Raw genomic sequence first — 15,698 nt, forward strand, 5'->3', positions numbered from 1 at the left:
ACTCCTGGTTTCTAGCCTGGAGCCTTAACCTCTAGACCAAACTGGCTCTCTTTGGACTTACTCTTGTAATTACTGAAATTACTTCCATGCTACTTTTTAAAAAAAATGACTATCTCAGGAGGCATCTATTTAATTAACACTTGAATAACCCAGAACAATTGTCTCAAATTATAAAGACTACGGCTTCTAGCCTCCTCTACATATGTCCAGTTTGCCTTTGAGATCTTCAGAAATTGTTTTCTGAATAATCACAGAAATGGACATTCTCCTTTGTGGAACTTTTTAGAATACATAGAAAAGGAAGGGAGACCTCAATTTTAAAATGTGTTGAAAATGTGTTGACTCAGGCCTTCCCATGTTTATAACTGTTCTGAAATTGCTTTTTATTGTTTGTTGAGGTGAGCCATGTTGTCATGTATGAAGCTATGTCTATATTGTACACAGTCTCTCTTGAGTCATAGAGGGATTTAAACTTTTCAATAAATAAAACAGAAAGGAAAAGCTACCTGAAAATAAAAATACTTGGCAATTTCTTAAATTTGGTTAAAACCTCACAATTACTTAAAATTAATACTTAAACACTCAAGGTCTACACCTGAGAATATTTTAACTGTTTTTTTAATGTTTGTATATCTTAACACCACCACAATATAAAATTGTCTGTCATATAGAATGCTTTCAGAGGTATTCTAGATTTTTCTTCCTTCTGACCTTTGATGGTGTGATTAAATAGCTCACTTCCTTTCCCTAATGCAGCCAAAATATTTCTGGAAAAAAATTAGAAATCCTATTTTTTCACCATTTTGGTGAAAAAAAATTTTCACCACCAAATCATTTCATTTTTCATCACCAAATTCGATTACTGATAGGAAGAGGCTATGATAAAAGCTACACTAAGAAATGTATAAAGCAAAATTTTAAGCTCTGCAGGAATGGTCCCATCAACTATATATGTTAGAATAGCCAAAGCCACAAGAAATGCTATTATTTTAACATCAAAAGGTATCAGCACCAGTTGGAATATATACCATTTACAGAATCAGTTTGACAATAGCATCTATAATTTTGTATCATTAATTTTGCATCTTATCACTGTGCTACAAGTACACTGATTTTACTAATGCATGTGATTGTTTCTAACCCAACCACAAATCCTATAAAAATAAGGATAGCATGAGTGGCTCATCTGATCAAAAGCAGTTCCAGTGTTCAGTCATGCCAAAGTATAGGTTTGTGCTGTTTTATGTGTTGGTTCATACTCCAGCCCAGCAATAAACTCACAAATCACAAGGCACCAATTAAACAAGGTGTAAATGAGGGGGGATGACTTGACAACATAACAATAATGCCCCTAAATGGCACCCTCCAACCTACACAATTCTTAATACATTTTATGTTTTGATGTCCTCAACGCTGCATAAAATCATGCAAGGATGCCTGCTGCTTGGTAAGCCTTTATTCTGTGAATTAAGCGTTCCAGAGCAAACGCATATTAGCCCATACATATTGTGAAAATGTTGGCTCTACTCATTTAATTTGCTGATCAGATGAAGTATCATCAATACAAATAGTCCTGTTCCATCAAGGACCATCAATTCCACAAAGCAAAGAGAACAGGAGCATTGACAGGTGACAACCAGAAATATTCCACCACAGTATACTGCATGTAGCCCATGATTAGCCCAAAGACCACATCTGTTACGTTATGTCTGCCAAGCATGACCCGAGAGATTCCCACTAGGAACATCCAAAGTACAACCAGCACTCTCAGAGGGACAGCAAGTACAAGATGATGTAGAATAAATCTGCAAACCATGGCGGCTCTGGTAGAATGACCCGAAGGAAAGGAATATTTGTCCACAGAGACAGTGACAAACATGTCCATCTTGTTGTGGACTGGGCGCCTTCGTTTCACCAGTCCTTTTACTGCTGTCACCAAAACTAGATCAAGAATCAGAGCTGTGAGACAAGGCAGAGAAAGAACTTTCAGATATTTTAAAAAGCAACACTATAAATAGCAAAGCTTAAAAACTAACAAATATAGTATTGCCTGTAGTAAACTCACTTTTCAGATGTAAAAATGCCCAAATCACATGATTTTAGGTTTTAGTGAAGCCTGCTCAGATAACAGGTTTCAGTACGGTTTTTATTTATTTTCTATTCCACCTTTATTAGTTTTATAAATAACTCAAGGCTGTGAATATACCAGATACGCCCTTCTCCTCCTCTTTTCCCGACAACAACCACCCTGTGAGGTGAGTTGGGCTGAGAGTGACTGGCCCAAGATCACCCAGCCGGCTTTCATGCCTCAGGTGGGACTAGAACTCTCAATCTCCTGGTTTCTAGCCCGTTGCCTTAACTACTAGACCAAACTGGCTCTCCAGTTTGTGCACAAACTGTTTGTGCAGTTTTTGCAGCAGCATTGTAAGCTTACAAACATAATTGTATAATTATGGCTCCCCAATCCTGAGAAATTACACTTCTCAATATTCTGACCCAGGTACTATATGAGTATTTCCATATCCAGGTCCACTGCACCACAGCACTTATCTGCCCAAGTACTTTTGGGCTGTCGCTATGCCTACAGAGAGGAAGTGCTGGGTCTTAGCACAACCCAGATGTCTGCTTAATCCCTACTGACATTGTGGTATGGCCAGCCTGCTACCGCCTCCTCCTCCTTCTCTCTGTAGGTTTCCTCCAGCAGCTACAACTGAAAAACTACACAAGAATTTCCTTAATAGGCAACACTACTAATAGGCCACTTCTTCCCATTTGTCTCCCATAGCCTTTTTCTAATGCTCAAACCAGCTGCCGCCATTGCCAGCTCCTTGTGTCATGGCAGCCTTAGAAAGCACGGTCTGTTGCTGCCAGTTCAACTCTGGGAAGTGTCTTGGCCATCATGCCTCTTTTTCTCATTCAGCTCAACCACTTTGTGGGCAACATGCCAGGAGGCAAAGCGGACTGTTACCTAATTTAGGTAAGGCTCCTACCTAGTGCTCATCTTAGTTTTAGAGGACTCTTCAGGTTCAAGTCTGTACATTATACAGTTCAAAATCTTGAAATGTAGCTCATCTACGAAAATGTACAAAGAGCTTGGTGACTTACATTCTATAAAACAAGAAAAATTATCCCCTATCAATAACTGTTGGCAACCATTGATGGGCAAAGCTTACACATAATGTAGCAGAATTTTGCTATTTTCAAAGAAATGCATTTTCTTGGTTGTTTAACAGATAATGTAAGTAAAAATTATCAGAGTGCCCCTGGAATTTAAATAAAAGGGGGGTAATCAACTGGTGGCAAATGTCTCTATAAAACTGACAATACAAAAGAACATGGGCCATGGTTTCTATGGCACCCATGTCATAGGGGCAATATCAGGTTTCATAAGGGATTTTCCTGTATTTCCCTTCCAAAACAGCTGTGGGGAGGGCATTAAATCAGGGTAGAGATGGGGCTTTCTTTGGGAACTGTAACAATATAAATATGAAGCTGGTTTGAACACTAGGATTTGGTTATTGACAAATATATTATGATAATAAGCAGCAATTTCTGTTTGAACTTCTATGTCTAAGATCCTTTGCCTTAGAACTGATCTAGCTTGGTTTGACTATAAGGCTAAGATGGCATCACTGGAGAAACCATAGAGGCTCAGTCTCTTTTGAACAGCCATTTCCAAGGAAGATTTGAAATTATCTGCCACTATTAGATGGGTAAGTTCACTGGGGTTGTGATGTAATTTTAACCAGTAGGTAAGAATATTTATCCAGAGATTAGATTCAAGTTTACTGAGTCCTACTTCCTGTCAAAGTACAGCATTTGGAACACAACAGGTAACCTGAAAGATATTTCTTAGAAATTTTGTTTGGATTCTTTCTAAGACAATCGAGTTCCAATTGAGCCCCGTATAGCAGTTGTACTTGGGCTTTAGCTGCAAACAACTTAATTGCAGCTGGGATAAACTGTGCTTCTCTGGTAAAATAATAAGTTTGCATAGCTGATGCAGATCTCTGTGCATTACAAGATATATAATCCAGGTGGGCATTTCTGCTTCCTGTAGCTTGAAAAAAATATTCCTAGATATCTAAATATCTTAACCTGCTCAATGGGCTGCCCACCTAAGTTCCAGCTTCTCTGTTTTGGACGTTTGGAGAAAGTATCTTAGTTTTGGTATAATTTATTATTAAATCCTCCTCAGTATTGTAATCCATAAGTGATCTCAAGGCTCTTTTGAGGCCAATAGATATTAATGACAGAATTACTGCATCATCAACATAGAGTAATAAATTAACGTGTCTTTGGGCTAATTTAGGAGGATGAAAAGTGGAGTTACTTAAATGAGGGACCAATGAGTTTATATAGTAGTTGAATAAAACTGGAGCCAATGCACATCCTTGTCTGACTCCCCTCCTTAAGGGTATTTCCTTTGTGACATGTCCTTGGTTATTGCACCTGACTTTCAGTCTTGTATTCTCATGTATTTTAATGAGCAGCAGGAGTAGACATTTGTCAATTGTGGTATTTTTTAATTTATGCCACAGTTTAGTTCTAGATACTGTGTCAAAAGCTGACGTAAAGTCAATAAATGCTGCATAGAGGGATTGTCCTGATTTGTGGGTATACTTTTCTACTAGATGTTGCAGCACCAAAACATGGTGATCAAACTGCTGTGCATCTTACATATTATATGGCAGAATTTGGCCACACTTAAGAAAATAGAGTCATTTAAATCTGAAAGTAAAAGTTTTAAACAGAACTGATCAGTGTCCAGGATATTTAATTAGGCATGGAATTAGCAGCTCACGGTGAGTGTCAGCATAACATGGATAGTATAGTAAGGCATGTTTAGTGGTTTCTATGGCTCCTTTACCACATGAGCAGTCTGAATTCAAATGAAATCCCTTGTATCTCCCCTCTAAAACCAATGATGGAAGTGCACTGAACCATGCTAAAGTTAGGGCCCTTTTTACTTTAAAAACAGTGATTTAGTTTAAAAATCTAGCAGGTCTATAGGGAGTGTGAGGCCTACTTAGAAATATGTCTTTGGGGAGGGACATCAAGTCTGTTTGCATATCAGTATCTTTGAGACACTACTTGATTGCTTCTACTGTGCATTCTTGCCCCAGCATGTCCACTTGGATTAAGGAAAAACCCCAAAGTTCCAGTTTTTTATACATCACCATGGCCCAGGAGGAAACCCATTTGTCAGAAAGGACCTGAGGAGTTACACCTGCCAGGGAGAAAAGTGGTTTAGTCCAATATGTGAAAATATGTATCCAGGCACTAGATTCAATCTAATGCCAGCCTCATGACATAAGATCACATTTGAAACACAACACAGGACTTGGAATAAAATCTGTGGAACTTAGTCTGTACCCTTTCCTGGGGAGGAAAGGACTTGTATGGGCCTATATATGCACCAAATAATAATAGTGTCTGAACTTGGGCTGAATATACTCAAAGTGCAGCAGGAATATACAATGCCCCTTTGGTATAGAAGAAAATTTGGAGAGCTGTGGTGGATCTTTGCACTTTTTGGATTACATATTCCATGTGTAGCCTGCATGTGGTTGTGGAACCTGCATGAAATACAATTCCAAGATATTTAAATTACTTGACCTGCTCTATTGGATGATTATTTAATTTCCAGGTATGCATTTTAGGGCATTTCACAAACACCAGCACCTTGGTTTTAATTAATTTCTAGGGCTTCTGTATTGCAGTATTCAGCCAAGGCTCACAATGCTGTTTTTAAACCAATGTGTATCTGGGAGAGCAGTACTGCATCATCTATATATAAGAGAATTTCCATTACTATGGAAATCTACAAAGGGAATCAAAGGATAGAACGGTGAGACTATTATTCTTATCCCTATCAGTTCTCTGTGGTATTACTCAGACTTTGAGCCAATCATCACAAGTGACTGAAATAACAAATACAAAGAACAAAACCTCCACTGGGTAAGACAAAGAAACCTCTTACCAAAGAGTAGATTGAGCAGCACCTCACGACCTGCTGAGCTGCTGCTTCTGTACAGCCCATACAACGTACCAGTTAGCCAAGGAATTCCATGTCCTGAGACCTCTATGACCATCATGAGAGGACGGGCACTGCCCCATGAGGAATTCTCTCCAGCACACACACCCAGCTGTTTAGAGGCCCACAAATCAATGGCCAAAAGAGAATGCAGGGCAATACCCCAGAAAGAAGGATTGAGCTTCATACAGTCCTCTTCAGGTAAAGCCTGTTGAGGGCCAGTACTAGCAGGAGAGTCCTTATGATGCGACACATTTTCTGGGGATATTGGGCTTCTCTGATTTGTCAGTGACAGGAACTCTAGCCTACTGCCATAAGCCCGTCTCTCACGAATGCTCTTTGGACTGTTCCTAGGACTTGGCATGATGGTGCTGATATAGCTTATCTGTGGAGGAAGGAAAAAAGGTTTGTTGCACCAATCCAAATGTCTCTATACCTAGAATCATACAGGTAGAAGGAGCTATGCAGGCCATCAAGTCCAATCGTCTGCTCTATACAGGAATTCAAATTATGCCTCCCCTTGAATTCATCCAATGAAGGGAAGCCCACATACTACCTGATCAATTGCTGAATTGCTTTTACTATTAGTAAGGGTTTTTTTCTAACATTCAATTCAACTGGTATCTGCCTTCCTGTAACTTAAATTCATTATTCTATGATCTACAGTCTGAAATGAGAATGACATCCTTTCAAGTATATGGACAGGTAGTAAAGGTAAAGGTTTCCCTTGACATAAAGTCCAGTCGAATCCGACTCTAGGGGGCGGTGCTCATCTCCGTTTCTAAGCCTTGGAGCCGGCGTTGTCATAGACACTTCCGGGTCATGTGGCCAGCATGACGACTCGGAACGCCGTTACCTTCCCGCCGAAGCGGTACCTATTGATCTACTCACATTTGCATGTTTTCGAACTGCTAGGTGAGCAGGAGCTGGGACTAGCAATGGGAGCTCACCCCGCCACGCGGTTTCGAACTGCCGACCTTCCGATCGACAGCTCAGCGGTTTAACCCGCAGCACCACCGCGTCCCTATATGGACAGGTAGTCCTCCGTTAACAGCCACTCATTCAGCAACACTTTGAACTTGCAACAGTGCTGAACAAGTGGTACTTACAAATGGTCCAGCCACTGCAGCGCCCCCGTGGTGTCATGAGCACTGATGGTGAGCAGGAGGGGGCCCCGATCCAGGGGGGAAAACGCATGCATAGTAGTGAGGAGTTGAGCAGCCATTCAAAGAGACACAGAACAGACCCGCCTTGACTTTTGGGGTTTATCTGTATGGGTTTTCTCACACTTCTTCAGTTTGTTAGGATTTTCTGTCTAATGTAGCAGTAATAAAACACTAGAGACTTATTCCTCGTCTCAGCATGGTTCCTGCCTGTTAGGACACGTGGTCACGTGATTGCAATCCAGGTGCTCAGCAACTGGCCTAGATTTCTGACCATCATAGCATCCCACAGTCAAGTGATCATAATTTGTGACCTTACCTGCTGGCTTCCCACAAGCAAAGACAATGGGGAAGCCAGCAGGAAGTCAGAAGCCGCAGTCACATGAGGTTCTCGTTTAACTACCTTCACAGTCCTTGCTTAATGACAGCAACTGGGACTGCCAGAAATGCTGCTGCTAAGCAGCGTGGTCACGTGACCTCGTGCTTTACAACAGCATTGCTTAGTGATGGAAATTCCAGTCTCAATTATCGTTAAGTGAGGACTACCTGTATATCCACTTCTATCACCTTTTCTCGGCATTAAATACCAAGTTCTTTAATCTCTCTTCATAGGATATAGTTCCCAGTCCCCAGATCATGCCCACTGCCTTTTTCTGAACCTAATGTCTTTCAATCTTTCTTAAAGCATGTTGCCCAAAACTGGACATAGCACTTGAGAGGGAGTCTAACAAAGGCAAAAGAAAGTGGAACAACTGTTTCCCGATTTGAAAATTAAACTTCAGTTGATGCAGCTCAAAATTATGTTTGACTGTTTTGCAGCCACATTACATTGCTGGCTGATACTCATTTTGAGACAAAATGTTTTTCAACAAGTGCCTTTATTAAGTCAGATATTCTCCATCCTTTACCTATGAAAACATCTGATTGTTTTCTAACTGGCAAACTTTCCATTTATCACTGTAAAAAAATTATGTTAGTTTCAGGCTGTTTCTGTCATACCTGTTTTGAATTTTATTTCTGCCTTCTACAGTATTATTTATCTCACCCAATTTTGTGTCACCTACAAATCTGATAAACATTCACCCCATCTATTTATACGAGTCATTAAAAAAACACTGTATAGTATAATGATTTCTTTCCCCATTTTATTTTGAATCTATCTAAATATGCCACTTTGGTCATTGCATGCATCCTTTCCTAACCTCAGACGATTCTGGGTGTAACCTTCCTGACATCAGTCAAATAGTTCCAGACTACCTATCTGTATTCCTCCTTTGAGACTTGGCTATCTTTCTATTTCTTATATTTGTCCTTGTTTTGTTTTTGGATATTTACTAAGCTTTTTACATGGTCTCTTTCTGCTGTCCTCCAACTTTTTTCCAAATGGAATGGTTCACAATTGCACTTTAATATCTCATTCTTTAAGAACTCTCAGTGAATTTGAGCTTGTTTCCCCATTCTTTTCTTGCCGTGGAATCCTACTTGTCATTGCTCTAAATTTATTTAAATCTACTATTTTAATAAATGTGAAGCCCCTAAAATGTGTTTGACAACTCAGTTTTAGTTTCCCTTAAAATAAAAAAAATGCTAGCATTGCATTGGCCCAATGTTCCTGCTATTTCCACTTATTCAGCAAAGTCTTCCCTAGATTACTACTGAGTCAAAGATAACTGATCCTCTCTTCTTCCTTCCTCCACCTTCTGAAGGAAAGTTATCAGCAAGACCAATCAGAATTTTTTTGTAAAGATCTTGCTTGACAGATTTTGTCACCCAACAGAAGCTGGGGTAATTAAACTCTCCCATCACTACTATTTCATACGTCTTTGAAGCATTTAGGTACAGCAGTGTCTGACCCAGTCATCCAAGAAATCACCACTCAGTGCTGTTCCAAACATGTAACTTTGCTTCATAAGTATGTTGTTCTGTGAAGGCAGAATTCAACATCTCAGTATCATTTTGAAAACACAAGGTTCTAGCCATTAGGGCAGCATATTGTTTGAAAGTGTGTGCCAGGTGAAATCTGAGAAAGGGGTGACAGGAAAGGGAATGGGGAAGAAGCTGAAGAATAGTTTTAGGGGACTAGATATTTAGGCTCTGACTAACAAAAAGCAAAATAATAATGAAAAATGTGTATACGCTTCATAGACATCAACCCATATTATTTTTGTGGATGGTTGCTTTTAATTTTAAAGTGCAGAATATATACCATCCTTTCTACAGTCCTCCCATATTATTTCCAACTAAGCATGAGGTGATAATTTGAATGGAGACATAATTCCACGGTGGCTAATTAGACGAACAATAAACTTGACACACAGAAAGTGACTTGCCAGGCTACGGTACCATATGTTAATAAAAAGCGATCCCCTATATAAAAGAATCAGAATGTACCATCGGAAGATGAGACTCCAAGGTCAGAATATGGTCAAAATATTACTGGAGAGAAACAGGTGATGAGTTCAACTAGCCCCAGATGTGATGATGCAGCTAGCTCAAAGCAAAAAGGACGGCTAGCGGCCGACGGTGCTGGTGGTGAATGGCGAATCCAATGTTCTAAGGATCAACACACCATTGGAACCTGGAATGTAAGATCTATGAGCCAGGGCAAATTGGATGTGGTTATTGGTGAGATGTCAAGATTAAAGATAGACATTTTGGGTGTCAGTGAACTGAAATGGATTGGAATGGGCAACTTCACATCAGATGACCACTACATCTACTACTATGGACAAGAGGACCACAGAAGAAATGGAGTAGCCTTCATAATTAATAGTAAAGTGGCTAAAGCAGTGTTTGGATACAATCCAAAAAACGATAGAATGATCTCAGTTCAAATTCAGGGGAAGCCATCTAACATTACAGTGATCCAAATATACGACACAACCACAGATGCTGAAGAAGCTGAAGTAGAGCAGTTCTATAAGGATCTGCAGCACCTACTGGACAATATGCCTAAAAGAGACATTATTTTCATCACAGGAGACTGGAATGCTAAGGTGGGCAATCAGATGACACCTGGAATTACAGGCAAGCATGGCCTGGGAGAACAAAACAAAGCAGGACATAGGCTGATAGAATTTTGCCAAGACAACTCGCTCTGCCTAACAAACACTCTCTTCCAACAACCTAAGAGACGGCTTTATACATGGACTTCACCAGATGGACAACACCGAAATCAGATTGACTTTGCAGCCAAAGGTGGCGGACATCTATACAGTTGGTAAAAACAAGACCTGGAGCTGACTGTAGTTCAGGTCACGAACTTCTTATTGCACAATTTAGGATCAGACTAAAGAGATTAGGGAAGACCCACAGATCAGCTAGATATGAGCTCACTAATATTCCTAAGGAATATGCAGTGGAGGTGAAGAATAGATTTAAGGGTCTGGACTTAGTAGATAGGGTCCCAGAAGAACTATGGACAGAAGTTAGCAACATTGTTCAGGAGGCGGCAACAAAATACATCCTAAAGAAAGAAAACCAAGAAGGCAAAAAGGCTGTCTAATGAGACTCTAGAAGTAGCCCAAGAAAGAAGGAAAGCAAAAGGCAACAGCGATAGGGGGAGATATGCCCAATTAAATGCAAAATTCCAGAGGTTAGCTAGAAGAGACAAGGAATTATTTTTAAACAAGCAATGCGCGGAAGTGGAAGAAGACAGTAGAATAGGAAGGACAAGAGACTTCTTCCAGAAAATTAGAAACATTGGATGTAAATTCCAGGCAAAAATGGGTATGATCAAAAACAAAGGTGGCAAGGACCTAACAGAAGAAGAAGAGATCAAGAAAAGGTGGCAAGAATATACAGAAGACCTGTATAGGAAGGATAACATCAGGGACAGCTTTGACGGAGTGGTCAGTGAGTTAGAGCCAGACATCCTGAAGAGTGAGGTTGAATGGGCCTTAAGAAGCATTGCTAACAAGGCAGCAGGAGATGACGGTATCCCAGCTGAACTGTTCGAAATCTTGCAAGATGATGCTGTCAAGGTAATGCATGCTATATGCCAGCAAATTTGGAAAACACAAGAATGGCCATCAGATTGGAAAAAATCAACTTATATTCCCATATCAAAAAAGGGGAACACTAAAGAATGTTCAAACTATCGAACAGTGGCACTCATTTCACATGCCAGTAAAGTAATGCTCAAGATCCTGCAAGGTAGACTTCAACACTTCATGGAGCGAGAATTGCCAGATGTACAAACTGGCTTTAGAAAAGGCAGAGGAACTAGGGACCAAATTGCCAATATCCACTGGATAATGGAAAAAGCCAGGAAGTTTCAGAAAAACATCTATTTGTTTTATTGACTATTCTAAAGCCTTTGACTGTGTGGACCCTAACAAATTGTGGCAAGTTCTTAGTGGTATGGGGATACCAAGTCATCTTGTATGCCTCCTGAGGAATCTGTATAACGACCAAGTAGCAACGGTAAGAACAGACCACGGAACAACGGACTGGTTTAAGATTGGGAAAGGAGTACGGCAGGGCTGTATACTCTCACCCTACTATTCAACTTGTACGCAGAACACATCATGCGACATGCTGGGCTTGAGGAATCCAAGGCTGGAGTTAAAATCACTGGAAGAAACATTAACAATCTCAGATATGCAGATGATATCACTTTGATGGCTGAAAGTGAAGAGGAACTGAGGAGCCTTATGATGAAGGTGAAAGAAGAAAGTGCAAAAGCTGGACTGCAGCTAAACCTGAAAAAAACCAAGATTATGTTAACCAGCTTGATTGATAACTGGCAAACAGAGGGAGAAAATGTAGGGGCAGTGAAAGACCTTGTATTTCTAGGTGCAAAGATTACTGCAGATGCTGACTGCAGTCAGGAAATCAGAAGACGTTTAATCCTTGGGAGAAGAGCAATGACAAATCTCAATAAAATAGTTAAGAGCAGAGACATCACACTGACAACAAAGGTTGGCATAGTCAAAGCAATGGTATTCCCAGTAGTAACATATGGCTGCGAGAGCTGGACCATAAGGAAGGCTGAGAGAAGGAAGATAGATGCTTTGGAGCTGTGGTGTTGGAGGAAAATTCTGAGAGTGCCTTGGACTGCAAGAAGATCAAACCAGTCCATCCTCCAGGAAATAAAGCCAGACTGTTCACTTGAGGGAATGATATTAAAGGCAAAACTGAAATACTTTGGCCACATAATGAGAAGACAGGACACCCTGGAGAAGATGTTGATGCTAGGGAAAATGGAAGGCAAAAGGAAGAGGGGCCAACCAAGGGCAAGATGGATGGATGATATTCTAGAGGTGACTGGACTTCTCCCTGGGGGAGCTGGGGGTGGTGACGACCGACAGGAAGCTCTGGCGTGGGCTGGTCCATGAAGTTAAAAAGAGTTGGAAGCGACTGAACGAATAAACAACATGCAAAAGAATAATAATAAATGCAAAAGGGGATTTTAATATAAATTACCAAATGGTTCAGATTAAAGATGTTTATAAACATGCCCCTTGCTAAAAATGCAACTACACAATCACATCTACATCTATTTTTACATGTTTGAATTTGTCCCTAAATTCGTTACTTAGCACTATGAAAGCATTCCGTGTGTAACCTATTTGATGACTGTATTAAATAATGGCTTTTCTCCCACTCAACAATCGGGAGATTGTGTCTTAAAGTATGATACCTACCACAGGCTTTTGCGAATTGAGTATGAATTTAATCAATGTTAAATGCCAAGTACTAACGTAAATACGCTTATTCATTTAACAGCTTAATATTTACGATTAATGCATATTATAGAAAACAATTCAGCATCCACGGAACAGAGAGCTTGGGAGCCTTCGAGCATGGCTAGTTTGGGGTTAATGCCACGCACATCCCACAGATACCAAAGGGAAAGGAGGAAGCAACAGACCGCGCTGCCCAGCCACTCCTTTCCTCGCCTAGTCGAGAACTGCAGAGGCCCACGCTCCTCTCGCGTCTCAGCGGCCGCCCTGCAGGGATCCTCATGAACTCGCCCGCCCTTTCCGCCACACGCGCTCCCTCCCAAGCCCGCTGCCCGGCCAAGGCGCCACGTGACTGCTACCAACGCCCGCCCACCAGTCGCCCCCCCACCACCGTTTTTTCGTCCCAGGTTACCGAGCGACCTTTAACTCGGCGCGATCCCCCTCGGCTTTCACTTGCGCACAAAAAGAGGCCTCGCCTGGGCGGGGAGGAGGGAAAACGGGATGGGACACGTAGGAAGCGTGGGAAGGCGCACACGTCCGGCCACTTCCTTGTATGGGCGTGGAGATGATACTCGTAAGCGTTGGGTGCCTCGTTTCGCCTTACGGTCCTTCGAAAATAACGGATGTGCGAGGATTTCAAAAACAGAATCTGAGGCGCTCTAATGACAGTAAAAAATGCGCAGTAATGTTTCAACATCAAAAAATAATTTGGCACATATTGCGCGTTTGATACATATCAGTGCGTTGTCCTGAGCTGGCAGAAGATACCTATTGTAGGGGTTGGGGGGGAATGCCTTAAAAGTAGAATATCTTTGAATTCACTTGTACATCACATCCCCCCTCAAAAAAAATGATAATATTACCTGGAATTTTTAGTCCTTAACTAGCTTTTTAATAAAGGTGTTATTGCCATTTAAGCATGGCATCCATGCCTTCTTTTCAAGTTCAAGAAACCATGTTTTCCTTTTACCCAAATCCCCAAAACTAGCCTTTTCAGCAACTAAACAATAGAGAGCGTATTCTGAAAGTCCTTGAATACACTTGCAAGTTTTAAGATGATAACAAACCCGGCTGGGAAAGGGAGTGACATAACGCATAAATTTGCCTCATGTGGAATGTTATCAAGAATCAATGTTTTCTGTTGTTCAGTTCTCACATACAATCAATTTATTGTTAGATTACTTGTTTTATGATGTATCACATATACCAGATGTATGTATCATTTGTCTCTGTACCCTATAAAAGGACTTGACCCCCCCCCTTAATAAATGCTTTTGCTTTTGCCAGAATTGTTGCACGATTCATGTTTTCAGGTAAGCAAAAAGCCACTTTGCAAAGTTAGTCTCTCCCAAATTCAGGGACCAAGTTTTTATCATCTCCACACCAAACTCGGGGTGCCTGAGTTCCTAGGCAACAATAGGAGGTAGCCCAAAATCAGAAAGTGGTAGCACCTTTTAAGTAACCAATTTTATTATAAGGCATGGGCTTTCAGACGCAGCTGATGAACAGAGATGGAGCTCATGAAAACATTATTTTAAATGAAATTGGTAAGTCTTAAAAGGTAGTCCAAAGCATGGAAATGGTCAATTAAAGCTCCTGTCATGCAATCCTAACGACTAAAAATTCCAGGTAACACTACCTTTTTTTTTTTGAGGGGGGATGTGATGTATAAGTGCCTGGTATTGACTCTGACAATGCCACCCCACCCCTTCCTCTTGTTACCTGGAATTTTAGGCTTCATTCTTAGCTTTTTAATAAAGCTGACAGTAGCATTTTAGCATGGCAACTTCACCTCCTTTAGAAGTTTGGGAAGCCATGTTTTCTTTTTAGCCAAAGCCATTTTTTAATGTGCAAAAACTACCCTATTCAAAAACAAAACAGTAGATTGCTTATTCTGGAGTCATTGAGCGTTGCAAGTGTTAAAGAAACTAGCCCAGATGGGAAAGGAGAAGCAACGTATTTTAAGGGTGTCTGTCTTCTTACGTCTAATTAATGTCTTTTATTGTTTGATTTGTTGCTTTGTGATGCATCACAAAATATGAATGTATGTATCATTTGTTTCTGTATCCTATATAAAGACTTGAGCCCCCCTTAATAAACACCTTTTGCCTGAAGTACTTGTGATTCATACTGGGAGGGCATGAAAAAGCCACTTTGCAAAGTTAGAATCTCTCTCCCAAATTCAGGGATCAAGCTCTTATCAGCTCCATGCCAATTTGGGTGCCTGAGTTTTAAAGGCAACTCTGTTCTTTTGGACAGACCCCACTACCAGGGCCAAGCAGCTGAGCAGAGGCCATAAAGGGGGCAGGCAATGGGCAGATGTAAGTATCCAGCACCCAAAGTCAGGATCTTTTTAAGCTGTTGAGAGGCAAAATGTTCATTTGAGTCCTCTTTCCCAATTCCTCACCACTTTTTTCTCAGTCAATATTCTGTCAGTATAAGTTTTATTTTTCACTTGCTTTGTCACTGAAGACAAGAGAAAGTTTTGTTACACCAGAACTTGGAGGAAAATAATATAAATGTTAAAAAACAAATGCATTTGTTTACTTAGGAAACAAAGGGAACTTAGGGAACAATTTGCATAGGATAACTGGCTTGGTAATGATAAATGTCAAAAAGATCTTGGAATGCTGTACAGATAGGTCTCAATTAGTGCAGTTAATGAATCCTGCAAAATGGTCACATTATTTGAATTTGCACTATTCAAAGCGATATTTCTATGGAAAATATGGTAATTAGTTCCAGCTTGATGGAAGTAGGCAATGACAAATTTTAAACATAAATTTTTACATGTATATTAATGAAACATTA

General features: G+C 40.5%; 1 protein-coding gene across 1 annotated transcript; it reads right to left on the minus strand.

Annotated features, from left to right (window-relative positions):
- Positions 1 to 1,440: 1,440 nt before the first annotated feature.
- On the minus strand, positions 1,441 to 13,377 carry PLPP6 (phospholipid phosphatase 6). Its single transcript, XM_063298587.1, has 3 exons — positions 13,300 to 13,377; positions 5,984 to 6,422; positions 1,441 to 1,959 (listed from the first exon to the last, which is right to left on the minus strand). The coding sequence occupies exons 2-3, from the start codon at positions 6,399 to 6,401 to the stop codon at positions 1,592 to 1,594; spliced, it is 786 nt and encodes a 261-aa protein (XP_063154657.1). The 5' UTR covers positions 6,402 to 6,422; positions 13,300 to 13,377; the 3' UTR covers positions 1,441 to 1,591.
- Between the last annotated feature and the right edge of the window lie 2,321 nt (positions 13,378 to 15,698).

The sequence above is a fragment of the Candoia aspera genome, chromosome 3, assembly GCF_035149785.1.
Source record: "Candoia aspera isolate rCanAsp1 chromosome 3, rCanAsp1.hap2, whole genome shotgun sequence".
Lineage (NCBI taxonomy): Eukaryota > Metazoa > Chordata > Lepidosauria > Squamata > Boidae > Candoia > Candoia aspera.